At 39.6% G+C, this 16,793-nt stretch overlaps 1 protein-coding gene across 2 annotated transcripts in view; it reads left to right on the top strand.

The window, feature by feature from the left end:
* Window positions 1-11,964, top strand: part of LOC144634168 (putative N-acetylated-alpha-linked acidic dipeptidase) — a 35,907-nt gene extending 23,943 nt beyond the window's left edge. For both annotated transcript variants that reach the window (XM_078493058.1, XM_078493057.1), the window contains exons 13-17: window positions 9,040-9,130; window positions 9,309-9,564; window positions 10,393-10,474; window positions 10,676-10,768; window positions 11,189-11,964. In XM_078493058.1, the coding sequence (XP_078349184.1) occupies window positions 9,040-9,130; window positions 9,309-9,564; window positions 10,393-10,474; window positions 10,676-10,768; window positions 11,189-11,375 (709 nt within the window). In that variant the 3' untranslated portion in view covers window positions 11,376-11,964. The remainder of the gene's footprint in view (window positions 1-9,039; window positions 9,131-9,308; window positions 9,565-10,392; window positions 10,475-10,675; window positions 10,769-11,188) is intronic.
* The last annotated feature ends 4,829 nt before the right edge of the window (window positions 11,965-16,793 follow it).

Here is a 16,793-nt window from a genome sequence, read left to right as displayed (position 1 = left end):
GCTGCACACCGATTGCTTCTTTGGACTTGCCTGTTGAAACAAGGATTGCAAGCTGTTCACGCAAAGCAGGAATGTCAGGGCCTTGAATGAGTGCCATAGCGCTTTCTGTACTTTCTGGTTCAGCTCCTAGCAGTTCCATTACGGAAGCTAATTCTTGTTCACTTGCAGCGCCCTTGACGCTCTCGGGAGGAGAAGTTGCGAAAGGGTCAGCCATTTATTACTATAAAAAATATGTTCAATAAAAAAAAATTGTTCCGTAAGGGTGGCGATGAGAAATGACAAGATGCGAAAACTTATTTTTTTTTAGCTTTAAAATGATTTCTTTGTAATCTTCATTGGCAAGTTCGCCAGCGTAATCCTCAAAGATTGCCTTCGTGGTCTTGGCAGAGGGGGTGTAAAAGAAAACGATTGCCGCCACATTTTCGCGGAATGAGGCTGTTATGCTTGTCATTTTTTGAGTTAACACCCATATGCTCAAGCCTGCGTGGCGAGCAGAGAAAGCAACATTCACCAATTCACCCGTTCTTCCCTTTACATCTTTCGATGCAGCACAGTCGTCGAGGATGATAAGCGTGTTCGTACCCTCAAAAAGAAATCTTGAAAGCCTTAACCAAGATTCCACCTCGTGCTGCTCGCAAATGAAAACAAAAAATCGAATATCTTCCTCAGCAAAGCGATAATAAGTCTTGTTGTGCGCGAACGTCGGGCAGATTAGCACGATGTAGTCAAACTTGCCTCGGAAAGGGCCACAAAGCTGATTGACCACGTACCTTGTTTTTCCTGAGTTCGTTGGTCCAACAATGAGAGCGTTAAATGGTATATTGGCAGGATCCATCTTCGTTCGTTTATATTATAAAAGCACAGATTCTAACTGCCTGCCAATTATATTCATTTGGGCGTCGCTGATTACGTAAATGTGGCAGTTCAAATTACCTGAGCCGCTTGCTTTCCTCTCTAGCTCAAGTTGGACACCGTCCTTTGTGTTCACAAGGCGCGTGCCGCTTCCGTGCATCGAGTGGTCAGCCATGGAACGCAGATCAATAAGAAGGCCAAACTTGTCTTCTGTGTAAAACTTTTGCAGAGTCATGTGCTGCGTTCTATTTTTTTCTTTCATGTAGAATCTTTTAACTTCTCCCCAAATGTCCATTCCTTCGATGCCGTTGTTGTACAGCATGTTTGGCGAGCCGTTGACAGTGATGCTTACTTTTGTAAGGTCCGGGTTAATGTACTTTTCCGAGCTCCTTGCACCTTTGTTATATTGCTCAATAAATAGGAGCAAGATACCTTTCATGGACCTCCTCTGCGGGTTGACCCTTAGATTCAGACGTGTGTCGGAGCCTTTTGCAAAAGTCACCACTTTAACACGCTGGATGTGGTCGTAAGCGAACTCTTTGCCGCCCGAATAAGCGCTGAACGCTTCATCTGCAATTTCCTTGCTTCTTATCATCTCGTACTCCAGCTGGATGTTTGTCAACTTGTATTTCAGTTTTGTTGTATCTGAGCCTCTGACCACATGTTCGGCTGCCGCGAGCTTCAGTTCGAACACAAGATCGTTGTATAGTGCCTGAGGATAAAATGCCCCATGGTCAGTTAAAATCTGGTGATCCAGTCGGATTCGGTATTTATTACCATATAGCTCATTCAGCTTTTTTTCTGCTTCGACTCCTGAAGTTTTCTTATCGCCAGCATTTGAGCGAATTTTGTTAAGGTCCTCGCTCTGAATGCCCTCTGGCACCCTGTCGTCGCGCTCCTCCTGCGAAAGGAAAAAATCCTCAAATATTTTGTAGATGTCATAGCCAACTGTGTCCTGCACGACGGTGCCTTCGTACTTTACAACAAACTCGTCGACCAGAGCTCGGCTGGCGTTGTCAACCAGAAAGTTGTTAGCATGGCCTCCGCTCAAGTCGATGTTAAAGCGCAGCGCCAGCGAGCCAGGCACAATGACCTCGTTTTCGTTCAGCTTGGGCACTGAAACATACAACGTTTCCTCTGGATTGGCTTCAGTGCGGTCAAAAGTGATTCGTTTTACAGCGCGCTCGGCTTTCAGTGCGCCGAGTATTTTCTCTGTGCGCCCCGGTCGAAGGTTTTCTTGAACAGCAGCCATCTCTCGATAACCTTTATTGTTAAATTGAAAAGTTTAATTGAAAATATATATAAATTACGTGATGGCGAAAGGTGGTTATTTTGGACACGAGGACCCTGAATTTGACAAGCTTCTTGACAATGACAACAATGATGACGATGATGATGAACAAGAGGTCGATACAACCAAAGCATTTCAGCCCGGGAGGGTATCCACACCATACCCTGGTGAAGAAATTCAAATGAAAACAATGCAGCACGAAAAGAGCGGGCTGCCTGAAAAGTCTTATACGGAGACATCTTTCGGCGGAAATGAAACAGAGTGGGGAGAACGTGGATCTGATGAATGGTATAAAAATATATCGAAAGATTTATGGAACAAAGAAACTGGTTTGTTGGACACAACAAAAGTTGACGACAGAATTACTTCTGACTTTTTTCCAGAAGAGGCAAAAATAAAAGCAATACAAAATACAAAAGACTTTATCAAAAAATTGTATCCAAAATTCGACTTCTCTAGATTTGAGGATAAAATCGTTTTTTCAAGAAAGAAACCATTTGATATTGTTATTATAGGACCAAGGGGTGGTGAGACCAAGATAGCTTTAGACGACGGAAGCGGTTTGCGTTCTGATTTCTTAAACAAAACTTTCGTTAAAAAAGCACTTGGGCCGCCAGCTGAAGATCTTATTGCTCAAGAAAATAAGAGTATAAGAGATGAACGCCAAAGATTAAGAGAAGCTGAAAGTCAACTACAACAGGCAGAAACAATTGCCATGCAGAAAGAAAAAGCCGTCCAAGAAGTGCAAGATCGGAGAATAAGAATCGAGCGAACTCAAGCCAAGATTGATCAACTTGAGCCAAATGTTGAAAATGAATCAGAATTACGCAGACTTAAGCAACTGAAAAAAAACTATCAAACCGATTTTGAAAACGCAAAAAAAAAAGTTGCTGCTTTCGAAAAACAAGAAAAGCAGAAAAAAAAAGATCAAAAACAGGTCGACCAACTCAGGGCAAGCATCGCTGCCCAAGAAACTAAAAAAAACACTTGGGAAGAAAGGCTTAACGAAACAAAAACTTTTGATGAACTTCGTCAGAAAGAAGATGAGCTCAAGCGCCAAAACGAGGAAGACAAAAAAATTGTTGAGGATGAGAATGCCTCCCCCACTGACAAACAAGCTGCGGAAGAAAGAGTTGCAGAAAGAACCGAGGAGCTCGGGCGTTTGCAAACGCCGATTGCCGAAAGAGAAAGGGCGCTTCCACTTCGTGAGAGGATCAAAGAGATCTTCAAAAAACATGGCGTGACATTAACAGCAATACTTCTGGCTGCTGGTGTCACGATTGGTTCTGTTATTGAAACCATTACAAACGCGTTGAAGGCAACCGGCAAAGCGTTGGGAAAAGGCCTAAGTGATATTGGCTCAAAGGTAGCATCAGCTCTGCCTGGTCTCATTGGCTCGATTGCGAAATTTCTTTTCAAAACCGCTGGTCAAGCCATCGGTTTTCTTGCTGAACACACCTGGCTGCTTATCCTTGCTGTGGTTGCTTTTCTTGTTGAAAAATACATCAAAAAGAGACGTTAGCGCATAAGGGTGTAGAGCAAAGCTGCTGCTCCAACCGCGCCAACAGCGACAGTTGCTTTGTTTATTTCGTGTGAATCATTGGCTACGGCCTTAGTAGCTTTAGCGCTTTGCGCGTTGCTAGCTGGTGTTTTAGCAGCGCTTGCGGTGAGTGCCTGATTTTTTTTTGCTGTGGCGCTCTTGTGTATAGGATTTGAAGGGTGGCTGTTTGGTGGGTTGATTTTTGATTTTCCTCCCGCCATCAGTTTAAGAGCTGCTTTTTTTTGTAGCTTTATTAACCTCATCATTCACTCCTAATTTCATCCCAACAACAGCCTGCTTAAGCTGGTTATTGTAGCCAACAACGCTTTCTGTGTTTATCACCATTCGAGCGGGCATCAGCCAGGCACCCGGGCAGACGGCAAGGTTAAGCCGAACCTTGGCCTCATCGATGGCAAGTTGGTATCTTTGTACTGACTTTGCCAGATCAGGTTGCCTTATAGCGTCTTCAACCAACACGAGGAACTCACTTTGCGCTTCCTTTGCGCGTCCACCTGAACCAAGTATGCTACTTCGAACGTTGACCTGCGCCCCCAAAATACAGTAGACAAAAGCCTCTATCGACTGGTTTACTCTCGACAAACCTGCTTGGGTCAGCCCTTCCGCGGCGTTAGGACAAAACCAGTCAGCCTGTGATGCTGCAGAATCATCTGGCTGAATGTAATAAATAAGGTTACCGTCGCTTGCAGTTCCACCTTCATCCGAAAATTTATCGTAATCGGGGTATTTTGCTCCAGTTTTTTGTATACCATTGCTTGAAATCCAGATATAAATAGCACCAAGTCCGTGGTTTGCACCTGTTGTAAAACGAAAATCGCTTGACGGGTCGACACCGAACTCAGCACATATTCTTTTGTACGAAGCCACGTCGTACTTGTTGTCGAACTGGCTAAAAGTTGGGTCGCCTGGCAAGGCCCTTACGCTCTGAATTCCCCCCATCTGAAACAATATTCGCCTTATCGTGAAATAAACGTGAAAAAGATAAAAATTACGCACAATCGGTGGCAAGCTAAGAGCTGAGTGCTCTTCATCGAAAATATCTCGACTTATACCGCAGCCTGTTGTCGCGCACCATACCGCAAAGTTAAGTTGCTGGGGCCAATAGGCCATGTTAGGCCCCGCAAGCCACTTTTTTGACTCTTTTCCTGATGTATGCTTCAGTTTTGTTTTTTGAAAAATCTCTCTTAATTTCGTTGTGAAATATTGGTCTGGTGTGACGAAGATGTTAATTTTGCTGTTAAATATTTTTTTCAAACTCGGTGCGGCTTCGTGAAATCCAACCGCGGGAATTGGCAAAGATGAGCCTTTTGCGCCGCTTGGTGACAGCTGTTGTGGAAAACCGCCTGAAATTTTATTCACCCCCAGTGCTTTTTTCATCTCTGGGCTCCAATATTTGCTGTCAGAGCCAAAAACATTGATCAAATTGCCTTGCCCTGCCTTGAAATAAATGTCTGCCGTTGCTGTGTGGTTGTACGCGAACTCAACCTGTGCAACAAATTTTGTTCGGTCAGCGTTTGGATATTTTGCAAGAAAAGGTTTCCATGCATTGTCTTTTGCCGCTTCAGAAATTTTAGTTGCTTCTGGGGTTTTCATCCACTTCATAAAATCTCTTTCTTTAGAATCAAGAAAAATTGATTGAGAAATATCATCAGCTCTCGGAATAGGCGGCGCCATTTTATATTAAAGATTTATTTTTCAAAAGATAATTATAAAGATGGTTGTGCTCACAATCGACGCGAGTTCCAACGGGGAAGCTGTTTACTTTGACCAGCCAATTGAAAAACCAAGGTTTATCAGCCTGCTGTCATGCTCGTTACAAAACAGCTGGCGTAATCTGGAAGAAATTGGCTCCATAAGCATTAAACAAAACAATGTGAGCAACAATGTTGCTGATTTTTTTCCAGGCAACTACAATTTTGATGAAATTACAACTTACCTGACTAATAAGTTCAAAGATCAACAAAAGCTAACAGTAAAAAGGGATGATTTAAAAAGAGGCTTTTCAATAACAAAAACAAAAAATATTGAAAGCTTTTCTTTTGATAAAAATCTTTCTAAACTTTTTAAGAACACAATTGTTGATGCTGCTAACGCAAGAATTGAAGATTTTACTATACCAGACTTTTATTACATTCACTGCAATTTACTTTCCAAAGAAAATAACTTGTATAATGGAAAGCCAAGTGACATTCTCGCTTGTGTACCAATAACCGGGAAACCTTATGATTTGGTTCATTACCCTCAAAATTTTATCAATAATTCACGTCGAATCGACGCTGTTCAGAGTGTGAACAGTGTCACATTGACCGTCAAAGACAAAACTGGCAGTAAGTTTGACTTTGTTGGAGCTCCGCTTCATTTTGAATTAGAATTAAATTAATATTTTTTTATTGTATATGACCATGTTATCTGCTAATGTGCTCCCGAGTGCCCCTGCTTATGGTGATCGCGAAGAAACACAACTTTATCCAAGCCTACCAACAAATGCTGAGAATTTTCGGCTGACTGAAATAAGTAAAATTGAAAAAGAAATATCCGCTGAAGCTGAGCATTACAGGCTTGTGTTAAAAAAATATAAAAAAGTCCGGAAAGTTATTCACTATTCAGTGGTCTGTCTTGGCGCCGTGACGGCAGCTCTGTCTTCTGGAGCTGTTGCGACTTCACTTACTGGTGTTGGAATTGTTATCGGCGCGCCTGTTGCAGCAGTAGCAGCTGTATCTGGCGCAGCTTCCACTGGCCTGTCAGTTATCAACAAAAAGCTTGAACGTAAAGTTAATAAGCACTCAAGAATCCTCGCTCTGGCTGTTGCAAAACATGACTCGATAAACAGCTCTGTCTCACAAGCTCTGAATGATAATCGTGTTTCTGACAAAGAGTTTCAACTGATCTTACGAGAAATGCAGAAATATCGTCAACTTAAAGAGACTTTACGTTCAAGCTTTGCACACAAACAAACAAATTCACAGCCAGACATCGAAAAAATACGACAAGAGATCATGAAAGCAGAAAGACAAAAAATGAAAAAAAAACTTCTCGAAAGCACCACCGACATTTCGAAATAAAATTTCAGTCCAATAAAACATTTTTTCATTTTATAAAAGAATGATTGCCTGCGCTCATCTTGTTGTTTACTTTGTGATTGAATATTTCACGCGCGAGTGACTTACTGTGCCGCTTTCATTAATTTCGGCTCCAGTTTTCTCACTTCACGTTTTTTTTGCGGTTTTCACATACCAAGTCGCACAGGTTTTTCTGAAAACTTTTTTCACTTCCGTTTTTACCTAGAATTGGAATGTTGTCGCCAAAAAGTATTTAGACAATTTTAGGCGGGGCAAACAATAAAAAGTTTTATTTTTTAACCTATTTTAGCTGGCTTAGTAAGTAATCAAAAATCTTAAACATTAGTTTCTAGAACTTTGTTAACCAACGCATTACCAAAAAGTATTTAGGCAATTTTAGTTGGCTTAGTAAGTAATCAAAAATCTTAAACATCAGTTTCTAGAACTTTATTAACCCACGCATTACCAAATAGTATTTAGGCAATTTTAGGAGGGTCAAACAATACAAAAGTTAATACACGTGAATCAAAATATTTTTGTTAAAGTTCTTAGCACAATATTTCACGGTATATTTTTACGTTAGTCAAATTGAATATTGTCGTTAATTTATCATAAATCGCAAAACATACATACAAAGAGTTTCAAAATGATCGCTGTGTTTCATGCAATTTTCTTTATTCTCACCGAACGTTTTGAGCCTGCTTGGCAGAAGAATGTCAGAAGAATAACATATCAAGTCGTCGAGGCCATGGAAGAAGCAAAACAGAATAAATCACCAACCTATTCAGATGTTGCCGGCTTAAAATATTCAAGATGAAAAAAAAAAATAATTAGATTACGTCAAGGGGGTTTCCCACGCAATTGACACAGGGTAAACAATGACTTCCTGTGTTACTCAATAATTTATGCACTCACCGGAGCGTGCAAGTTTTGTTTAGCTTGTTAAAACGTTTGCGACAACACTGCTGTCTAATTTTTTTAATTTTTCAATCAGCTCGTTTGTTAAAAAGATTGTTATTTGTTTTTCATTTTCTTTAGTTTTTTTGTATGTTGTAAACGCTTTTCCATGAGATCTTTTCAAGTTTTTCTTTACATTCAAGTTAATTTCTCCAGTTCTCCCTCTTCCCATCTTCGTTTACTCAATAAAAGCATTTGTTCAATTGAAAAATAATTCTGACGCACCAATGCAGCTCGCGATTTTTTGCGTGCCGCTCGCGCTTATACACAAAGGTATAATAGGAGTTTTGGCCGTTGGTTCGGGCGAATCCGCTTCCGGAAGCTAAAAAAAAAAAAAAAACGGGGGTTTAAAACGAGACTTTTAAAAGGGTGTCAGCACCTCACCCCTTTTTTTTTACCATTTCCACTCCTGCTTTCCCGATTTTTTTGTTTGTTTTAGCCATGCTTTGGATAATGATTGCAGCTTTCTTTTTCTTAAGTTTTCTGGTATTTTTTCCAGATCGTACACCAGGTCATATATTTCTGCTAGCCTGAAAAAAGATTCTTTGTAGTTTGTAAAAAAAAGATAATGTATATAATTTTTTGGTAAAATTGACGTAATTGGTATAAATGTCACTTTTTCCTCAATGGGGTTTTCTGCGCTTTTACCAAAAACTTCTGGTTTTTTCACTTTCCTGATGCTTTTACAATAAAATTCTATTTTAAACAATTCTGGAAAAAGATCTTCTTCTTTTTGCATTAATTCCATATTATTTTTTAAATAATTGTTAATCTCTGAACATAATTCACATTTTTTTGGGTGTAGTTTGAATCAAAAAGGCTTAAAAGAATCTTTTTTTTCAAAATACCCGCCATTCTAAAGGGGGCAATAAGAACGGTGTCAGTATTTTCAACGAAGTCATGTATTTTTTTTGACAGCATGTAATTTACGTAGCATTCATCTTCATCTTCAGTTTCTGTATATAACTTTCTCGTTCGGGGTCCATTAGCCACAACACATTCTCTGGCCAACTCCATTTACACTGATGTGCCTTTTGTTCAATTGAAAAATAATTCTGGCGCACCAATGCAGCTCGCGATTTTTTGCGTGCCGCTCGCGCTTATACACACTTGTATAATAGGAGTTTTGGCCGCAAATGATAAAAATAGCGAGGCGAGCCGGCGAGCCGAGCTTTTTTTATCATTTGCGCCAAAACTCCTATTATACAAGTGTGTACTCGTTTTGCCAGGCCTTAACGTGTCAGTGACGTCGCATGCGTACCACTTATTCTTGCCTTCGTCACGTTGTAACAATAAACTCTGTCGATTCTATTTTCCTAAAGGATAACGAAAGTGGGATCTGGAAGTGATCACACCACCGTCTACTTCCGGCTGGGAGTGCCCTCGGTTTACTTCGAATTCACTTATGACAAGGTAAGATTACTGCAGCGCGGAATCTTGATCAAATGTCATCTTGTAGGGTATTTCTAAAATAGCTCAAGTTAAAAGTTGGGCCTTCACTTGGTACTCTCCACTGTTCTATGACAATTAATCAAATTTGTATTTGCTTTTATGAGAAACCAAAACTGATTTTTCTTTTATCCTCCTATAGAAAAAATGGAGTGTTTCCAACTATCCAGTTTACCACAGCCTGCACGACACATTTCATTGGATGAAGACCTTTGTTGATCGTGACTTTGAGTATCATCGCACTCTGACTCAGCTATGGCTACAGATTGGTCTAACCCTGGCTGATCAGCCACTGTTGCCCTTTAACTGCTCACAGTATGCGGACAGGTTAACATACTATGCCAAGGATATCAAGACTAAATACGAGGAAGCGCTGACTCAGCAGAAAATATCTCTTGGTAGGTCGGCGGTCTTCTTGCTTTGTTTTGTTCCGTGACTAAGAGTTACAACTAAGATACTTTACTTTCGGGTCACGTGTATCCTCAAATCCCATATTCCCTGAAGGTCATGTGATTGACGTTTTTCATGATAACATTTTATCTTTTAACAAATTTGCACCGGTTATATGATAAACAGTAAAAAAGTAATAACCAGCACAAAGTGTAAATTTGGGGAAGGTGATTTTGGCCAAGGTCTCCCCTTGAAAGGCCTTCATAAAGTACATCAATGCTTTCAGAATACATTATGAAAGAAAATGAAAACTGAAATAATTCTAGCAAAAAGGAATGGCGATATTTCAAGGATCGAGCTATTTTATGAACTTAATCAGGCGGAGCAAAAAGAATTTTAACAACAACGCTAACAACAACAAAAACACCTTTATTTCACCCTTTTTTTGTAACTACTTACATGACAAATACATCTTTGCAACATTTCTTTGCGTTTTCTTAATTTACTTACTTACTTGTTCTGGGGAAAGGATGGGAAGGTCGCCCTAAACGCCTACTATTCTGTTTTGCTAAATGCTTGCCTCATTTGTCATAGAATGAGAAAAATGTATCCAAGATTACGGACAACTAGTAGACCACCGGCAAGGCGATGGAGATTTCCGAATCTTTTCAATTCTATTAACTCTCATGCTACATTCTTTGCTATTGCAACATTTCTCTGCATTGATTTGCATTGATTTGCGTTTTTTTATTTACTTGATGGGAAGGTGGCCCTAAACGCCTACCCCGATATAACCAAAAAATAGTTAAATCAGTTATTTTACTGTTACCCAACAGATTACTTCATGTCCGCCGTTAAGAACTTCAGCGACGCTGCCTCCACATTCAATGGCTGGTTGAACTCTGTCGATCAAAAGAAGTAAGTTAAAAAAAAAATGTATATATTAGAGCGTTTTTCAATTGAGTATCTTGAAAACAAAACCAATCACTGAGCGTAGTAGTGTAAGATCAAAGCAAATATGCGAATTGCTTTCGAAGTGAAAACCATTTTATTGGAAGTCATTTATGATATGTGCCGTGGGAATTGCTTCATTTAACATATCTATAACACTTTCTTCAGCCCCCTAGCCCTGCGAATGGCCAATGATCGCTTGATGCAGATAGAGAGAGCTTTTATCAACCCGCAAGGGCTGCCGGGAAGGCCTTACATGCGGTAAGTGTTAGTTTCTCACTTTGTTTGTTTGTTTTCTTTTTTTTCGATTATGAAAAAAATGCATCGGGAAAAGAACACTGTAGTCGGAGTAAACTGGCGACCCACCAGCCGGTGTAAACCCAAGTTTCCAGATATTTCTGAGTTAATCTTGAAGTGTGTTCGCTTCACTAAGTCGACACCACATCGCTGTAACATGCTGATTTAATGCTATGGAAGCAAAGATACGTCAATTTAGTTACCGTACTTACTATTATTAACCCATTGACCGTCTAAGCAGCACGTTGTATCGGTTGCATGTTTGTCTTGTTTTTTACCCTTAAAAATCTATCAAATGTGCCTTTATGTACGACTTCACAAGTGTTTTACTCTGGTTAAATTGTACTTTATTCACTGTTTTGACACCTGCTTATTCCTTTTCAGTCACGTGGTGTTCGCTCCCAGTGCTCACAACGCGTACGCTGGTAGTAGTTTCCCAGGACTAGTCGACGCTCTGTACTCGGTGCAGCTGCTAAACGTGAAAGACTGGGAACTGGTCAAGAAGGAACTGTCTGTTGCAGCGTTTTATATCCAGTCCGCCACTAACGTTATGCTGTTTGAATCTTTGTAACTGATTCAACAAACTGCTAGGCTCATTAACACTCGGTGTATTTAGGACAAAATAAAACTGAAGGCTTTAGCTTGTTAGAATCGTTTTAACAATCCCAGCATGTTTATTGTTTTAGGGATAGAAATAATTTGCATACAAAGACCGTTTTAGAATTTTTACATTTTTTTCTAGGAAGCCAATTTTATTTACCTCCAAGGTAACTTTGTTCTTTTTTTTTACAATATGCAAGTATTACATATTATATAGTTAGAATTAGGTATTCCTTTTTTCTTATTTAACTTTTATAAACTAGGTAGAATAGTGTGTATTCAGTAAAATTTTCCATGTGAAAGTTGTTAAGGTATTATCCTTCTTGTTTTACCATGCCAACAAGGAAATGAAGAAGTCTTGCGTTAATTTTAACATAATAAATGTTTCTTACAATGCACAAGTGGTGCATACTTGCAATTACGTAGCGAAGTTTTTGTTACAGTTTCCACCACTGAATATATTAACTACCCTAAAGTTAGTGAAAGAGAAAGTTGCTAAACGTGTGCTTCTCTTTATCATAGTGTATCATCAAGGAAATAAAAGCACGTTGCTTTCCACACTCTTGACTCTTTTAGTGGACTTTATTTAATCAAAAAGTATCATCCTGTAGACGTCAGCCCAACGACAGTGATTGTACCGAACAAGGACATGTGTCGCCTGGGTTGGGTCAAAATTCCCACCGAATTGGAAGGGGTGGATGATGGGAACTAAATTGCCTTATATGTATTACAAGATGATGAGCAACAGTACTAAATCACATGGCCAGTGCATAGACCACGAGATTTTTAACAGCTATATAAACTTCCTTTAATTTATTCAGCCTTTAGTAGTTAGGTAAGACAAGATAAGCCTTTTTACTCTACAGCCAAAATTGGTCCGGACGCGTCCAAAAAATGCCTGGACCCGTCCAAATATTGGTCCGGACCCGTCCAAAAATAGGTGTGGATCCGTTAATATTTGGAAAGAAACAGGCAAGTTTTCGCGGGACCATAAAGGGTGCTTACACGACAGATTTGACTGTTTCTCTACAAAAAATGATCGGGTCCGGACGATTTTTTGACGTCCGGACCAATTTTTGCTGAATTTCGGTTTCCCTAGCATTGAGCGACTAGAGGCATTTGTACTGTCGTGAATTGTAATAAACGTCGTGAATTGTAATACCTGTCGTAAATTGTAATAACAGTTGTCGTGAATTGTAATACCTGTCGTAAATTGTAATAACAATTGTCGTGATTTGTAATAACGCACCTATCGCAAATTGTAATAACACATTGCCGTATTTTGTAATACTCCGAGCTGTCGTAAATTGTAATAACGCATTGTCGTGTTTTGTAATAATCCTTTTATATGAGAATTAGCAATCATACAGAAATCTGGTTTTCGTTTTCTATAACTGGGGAAAAACAGTTAAAGATTTCGTGGTGTAAATTTATTCCTGCTTTGTATCGTCATGAGAGTTATTCAACATTATTAGCTAACTACTCACCAGAACTGCGACAAATTTGCAGCAAAGCACGTTGTAAGGGAACGTGAAGTTACATTTGTTATTCCTCTAGTCGGTTTTTAACAAGTCATTGGTCTTCATTTTTGTGAGGGAAAAACGATCTAAACATATTTTCAGGATATTTAGCTTGTCTTCTAAGTGTTGAGCCACTCCACCCTTTATCTCGCTTCGGTGTCGTCTGACCGACTTAAATTTTCACGTTAAAAAAAGTAAAACGAGCTATGAGGAAGATAATGACGTAGTCAAACACAACAGATTAACGGCATTTCTTAACACGCAATAATAGTAATGGCGGTTCTTCTTTCTTTTCTCCGTGTTTTCGTTTGATTTTTACAACCACATCGACCTTGTCTTCCTCAATATTTATTGCCGTCATATTGATTTTGTTTTCAGGCTCCACGGCAATGATGTTGTGGTATCAGACCACCCATTGTAATTCCGAACTCCTCCTATTTTCACTGACAGTGATGTTCAATTAAATAATTTTGTTTGGATGGCTTTTTTATTTTATTTTGGCTGAAAGAATTGTCCGGTGAATATCCCTTTTAATAATATCATCGGCGGAGAAAGGTTGAAGCCAGATAACTAAAAATAAATGTTAAAAAGGTAAAAACTAAGAAACAGCGAAGTTAACCTTTCACACTCCGTGCCAACACTCCTGAGAGTGAGGGGCTGGGCAATGCAATTAAGTACTAATAAGGTACCATTTCTACCCTTTTATTTAGAAAAAAAAAAAAACAGCTGTGAACTTGAATTTTGTTTTGTATTTTCTTTCTTTTATCAAAATAATGCACATTTTTTGAAAAAAAAAAAAAAAAAAAAAATTGCCGGAGCCTCTCACTAATTCCCTTCAATGTACGTCGCCAGAGTTTAGGGGGGTCCCTCTTGGACTGGCACTAGTTACGAGCGCGAAATATTATGTTTTCAATGTAGTTTTTCTCGTTCCAACAAATTCGCCATAAAGCATTACCAAACGATCACAAATGGCCTGCCAGGCTGTCATTAGAAACTGCTCTAGATCTGAAGTTAAGAATAGAGTGTGATAATACTGCTTATTACAAAACACGACAATGTGTTATTACAATTTACGACAGCTCGGAGTATTACAAATTACGGCAATGTGTTATTACAATTTGCGATAGGTGCATTATTACAATTCACGACAACTGTTATTACAATTTACGACAGGTATTACAATTCACGACAACTGTTATTACAATTTACGACAGGTATTACAATTCACGACGTTATTACAATTTACGACAGTACAGGCATTTCTACTCCTCCCCGGATGGGAGGTTGAATTACCCGGCCAGTTGTCTTGTGTTTTGTGTGCGTGCACGCGAATGTAAACATTACTCAACAATTAGAATTCGAACAATTGAACAAATTCTCGTGAACATTAGTCGACTTGGAAATTAAATCAATGAAAAGTGTTCACATACTTAAATGAACATTACTCGAACGAGTGCTTTTGACTGCATTAGTGTTAATTTTGTTAGTTCGTGAAGTTCGCGAAAGAGAAGGTCGAATGTTAAAAAAATTTCTAATCTGTGTGTAGAAAGCGGTCCGTAGAAAGACTTAAAGAAACTTATAATTAATATGTGTTGCTGTGAGACTCTGAAGAGTGCGAGAAACCTGGAATTAAGACGTATTAAAGGGACTATGTCACGGATTTTAACCAGATTTTTAAATAGCGAAAATTTGTAGTTGTGTCGCACGAAACCTAAAAATAATAGTCCATTTTTATAAAAAATTGCTACATTAGAACATTGAAACTGTTAACGAGCATCTTTGGCTTCGGATGGTTCGGATGGAAACGGATTGCAACTTAAAAAAGTAAGGCTTACTTTTTCAAGTAGCCTGCGAATACAGCCGCCTCTCATTCGCGTCCCGCAACAAAGAGCGAAACGCGAAGAGAGACGTCTGCGATTTACGGCCAGAAATTCCATACTGATGACGTTAACCGCTAATTAGATTTCCCCACACCACACGCAGATGGTCTTGCATAATTATATTTTCGTTTTCAGCCGCTCATAACTTGCTTGATCACAAACACTTTCAAGGCAGTCAAAGACACATTTACGGAGCATTTACACCGGACAACTTCATTGCGAAAATTAGGAACCCCTATACCAGTGCACATTGGTAAGACTTGGAAAAATAAGCTGTGAAATCGATAGATGACATTGTTTTGGAATTTGAGCGCAACTCTCGGAGGTGTTGGACCGTAAATACCGATACTGCAACGATCATAACAATTCTTCTGAGTTAGTTTCTTCTTTCCCTGCTGTTCGTCAAATTAATATTCTGTTTTTCTGTAGCATTTATTCTTTGGTTGTGGATGGTTTGGGTCGTTCAGGTTATCTGAATTTCACATTTTTGTTGTTTGTTCGTTCTGCCGGCTGCCTTTATGTCAACAATAAAAGTTAGGTGTCAAAATTGATCTATTTTTAACGGCCGCAGTGGCGCGTCCTTTCTGTACATCTGGTTATAAAGCAGTTTCTTTTTGTTTCCCAATTACACATGAATTATAGAAATTATAGAAATTCTAAGGCATAGCTTCAGTTAGTTTCACGTTCCTTCCCCCGGTCAACTTTTAGTCCGCAACAACATCTGGTTTTTTACCGTTCGTGTAATGAAGTGTTATATTTCGCATACATTATGTAAATTAACTAGCTGACCAATCAGCGCTCCTGTCCGGATTCTGGACAGATTTACGTCATCAGTATGGAATTTCTGGCCGTGAATCGCAGACGTCTCTCTTCGCGTTTCGCTCTGATCTTCGTTGCGGGACGCGAATGAGAGGCGGCTGTATTCGCAGGCTATTTTTCAAGTTGTTTCCGCGCGTCTTCAAAAAAAAATCGAAATTTATAGCCGTAGCTTAATTTCTATCGAAAATTAAGGTAATATCTTCCTTTAGATGATCATGATCGAGGATAATGTGTTTTCATGGGTTAAGTTGCCTACCCCTAATTGCAGAACAGTTTAGACCAAAAATCTGCGAAATCCCCGTGACATAGCTCCTTTAACGTTCACGACATTTATACTCCTGGGTGGAGAGAGGCACCACGGGAGTTAAGTATCTTGCCCAAGAACACGACGAGTGAACCCTAGGCAGGGCTCGCACCCGAACCCCTCAAACCAGAGTCCAGCACATAAACCATTAGGCCACCGTGTCTTCTCTTAAGTAGTTGTTTTATTTCTTACCCATTATAGGGTCACAGTGGCTGTGAAGCGTGTATCCGTTCTCTGATAGGCCCCGTCCACCCGTGTCCATTTTCATTTGAAAACAGATTTCCTCCCGTGTTAAGTAGAAAACAATATTGCGTCTACACGCATCGTTTTCGAATCGCTTTTTCATATGAACTGGCCTTGGATCGTTTATAATTCTCCCTCTCTTCCACTGAAACCAATGTCCGGTTGTATCACCAAACACTTTTACATACTGGTCTGTCTTAGAACCTCCGAGGTCTTACTTGTGAACCTCTTTTCAGTCGTTTAACGCTTCGATTTTCGAGACCGGTCGAAACAATCTTACCCGGCGCGAGATCAGATACTGTGACGTCATCGTTTTCAAAAAGTTCCATATTCAGCATCAACACGAAAACACGAAAGCGGCGTTTTAAAACAACTTTCCACTTTTAAGAGCGTTTTCAAAAAGTTGCGTTTTCGGTCACCGTTTTCACTGGATATATGTGGACGCAAGGCTAACCGGCAAAGAAAAAGTTGCGTTTTCAAACGAAAACGCGGATGCGTGTCGACTGGGCTTTACTGAGATAACAAGCCCTCTCGAAACGCTTCGTGACTGCAGTGGAATCGAACTATTTTCATTGCGGTTTTTGTATTTTCTGGAAAGGAGGTTCCTGCAGGAAACTACAACC

This window comes from Oculina patagonica, chromosome 13 (genome assembly GCF_052425735.1).
Source record: "Oculina patagonica isolate OP01 chromosome 13, crgOcupat, whole genome shotgun sequence".
NCBI lineage: Eukaryota > Metazoa > Cnidaria > Anthozoa > Scleractinia > Oculinidae > Oculina > Oculina patagonica.
The sequence above is the reverse complement of the archived record's forward strand: the minus strand, read 5'-3'. Positions and strand labels throughout refer to the sequence as shown.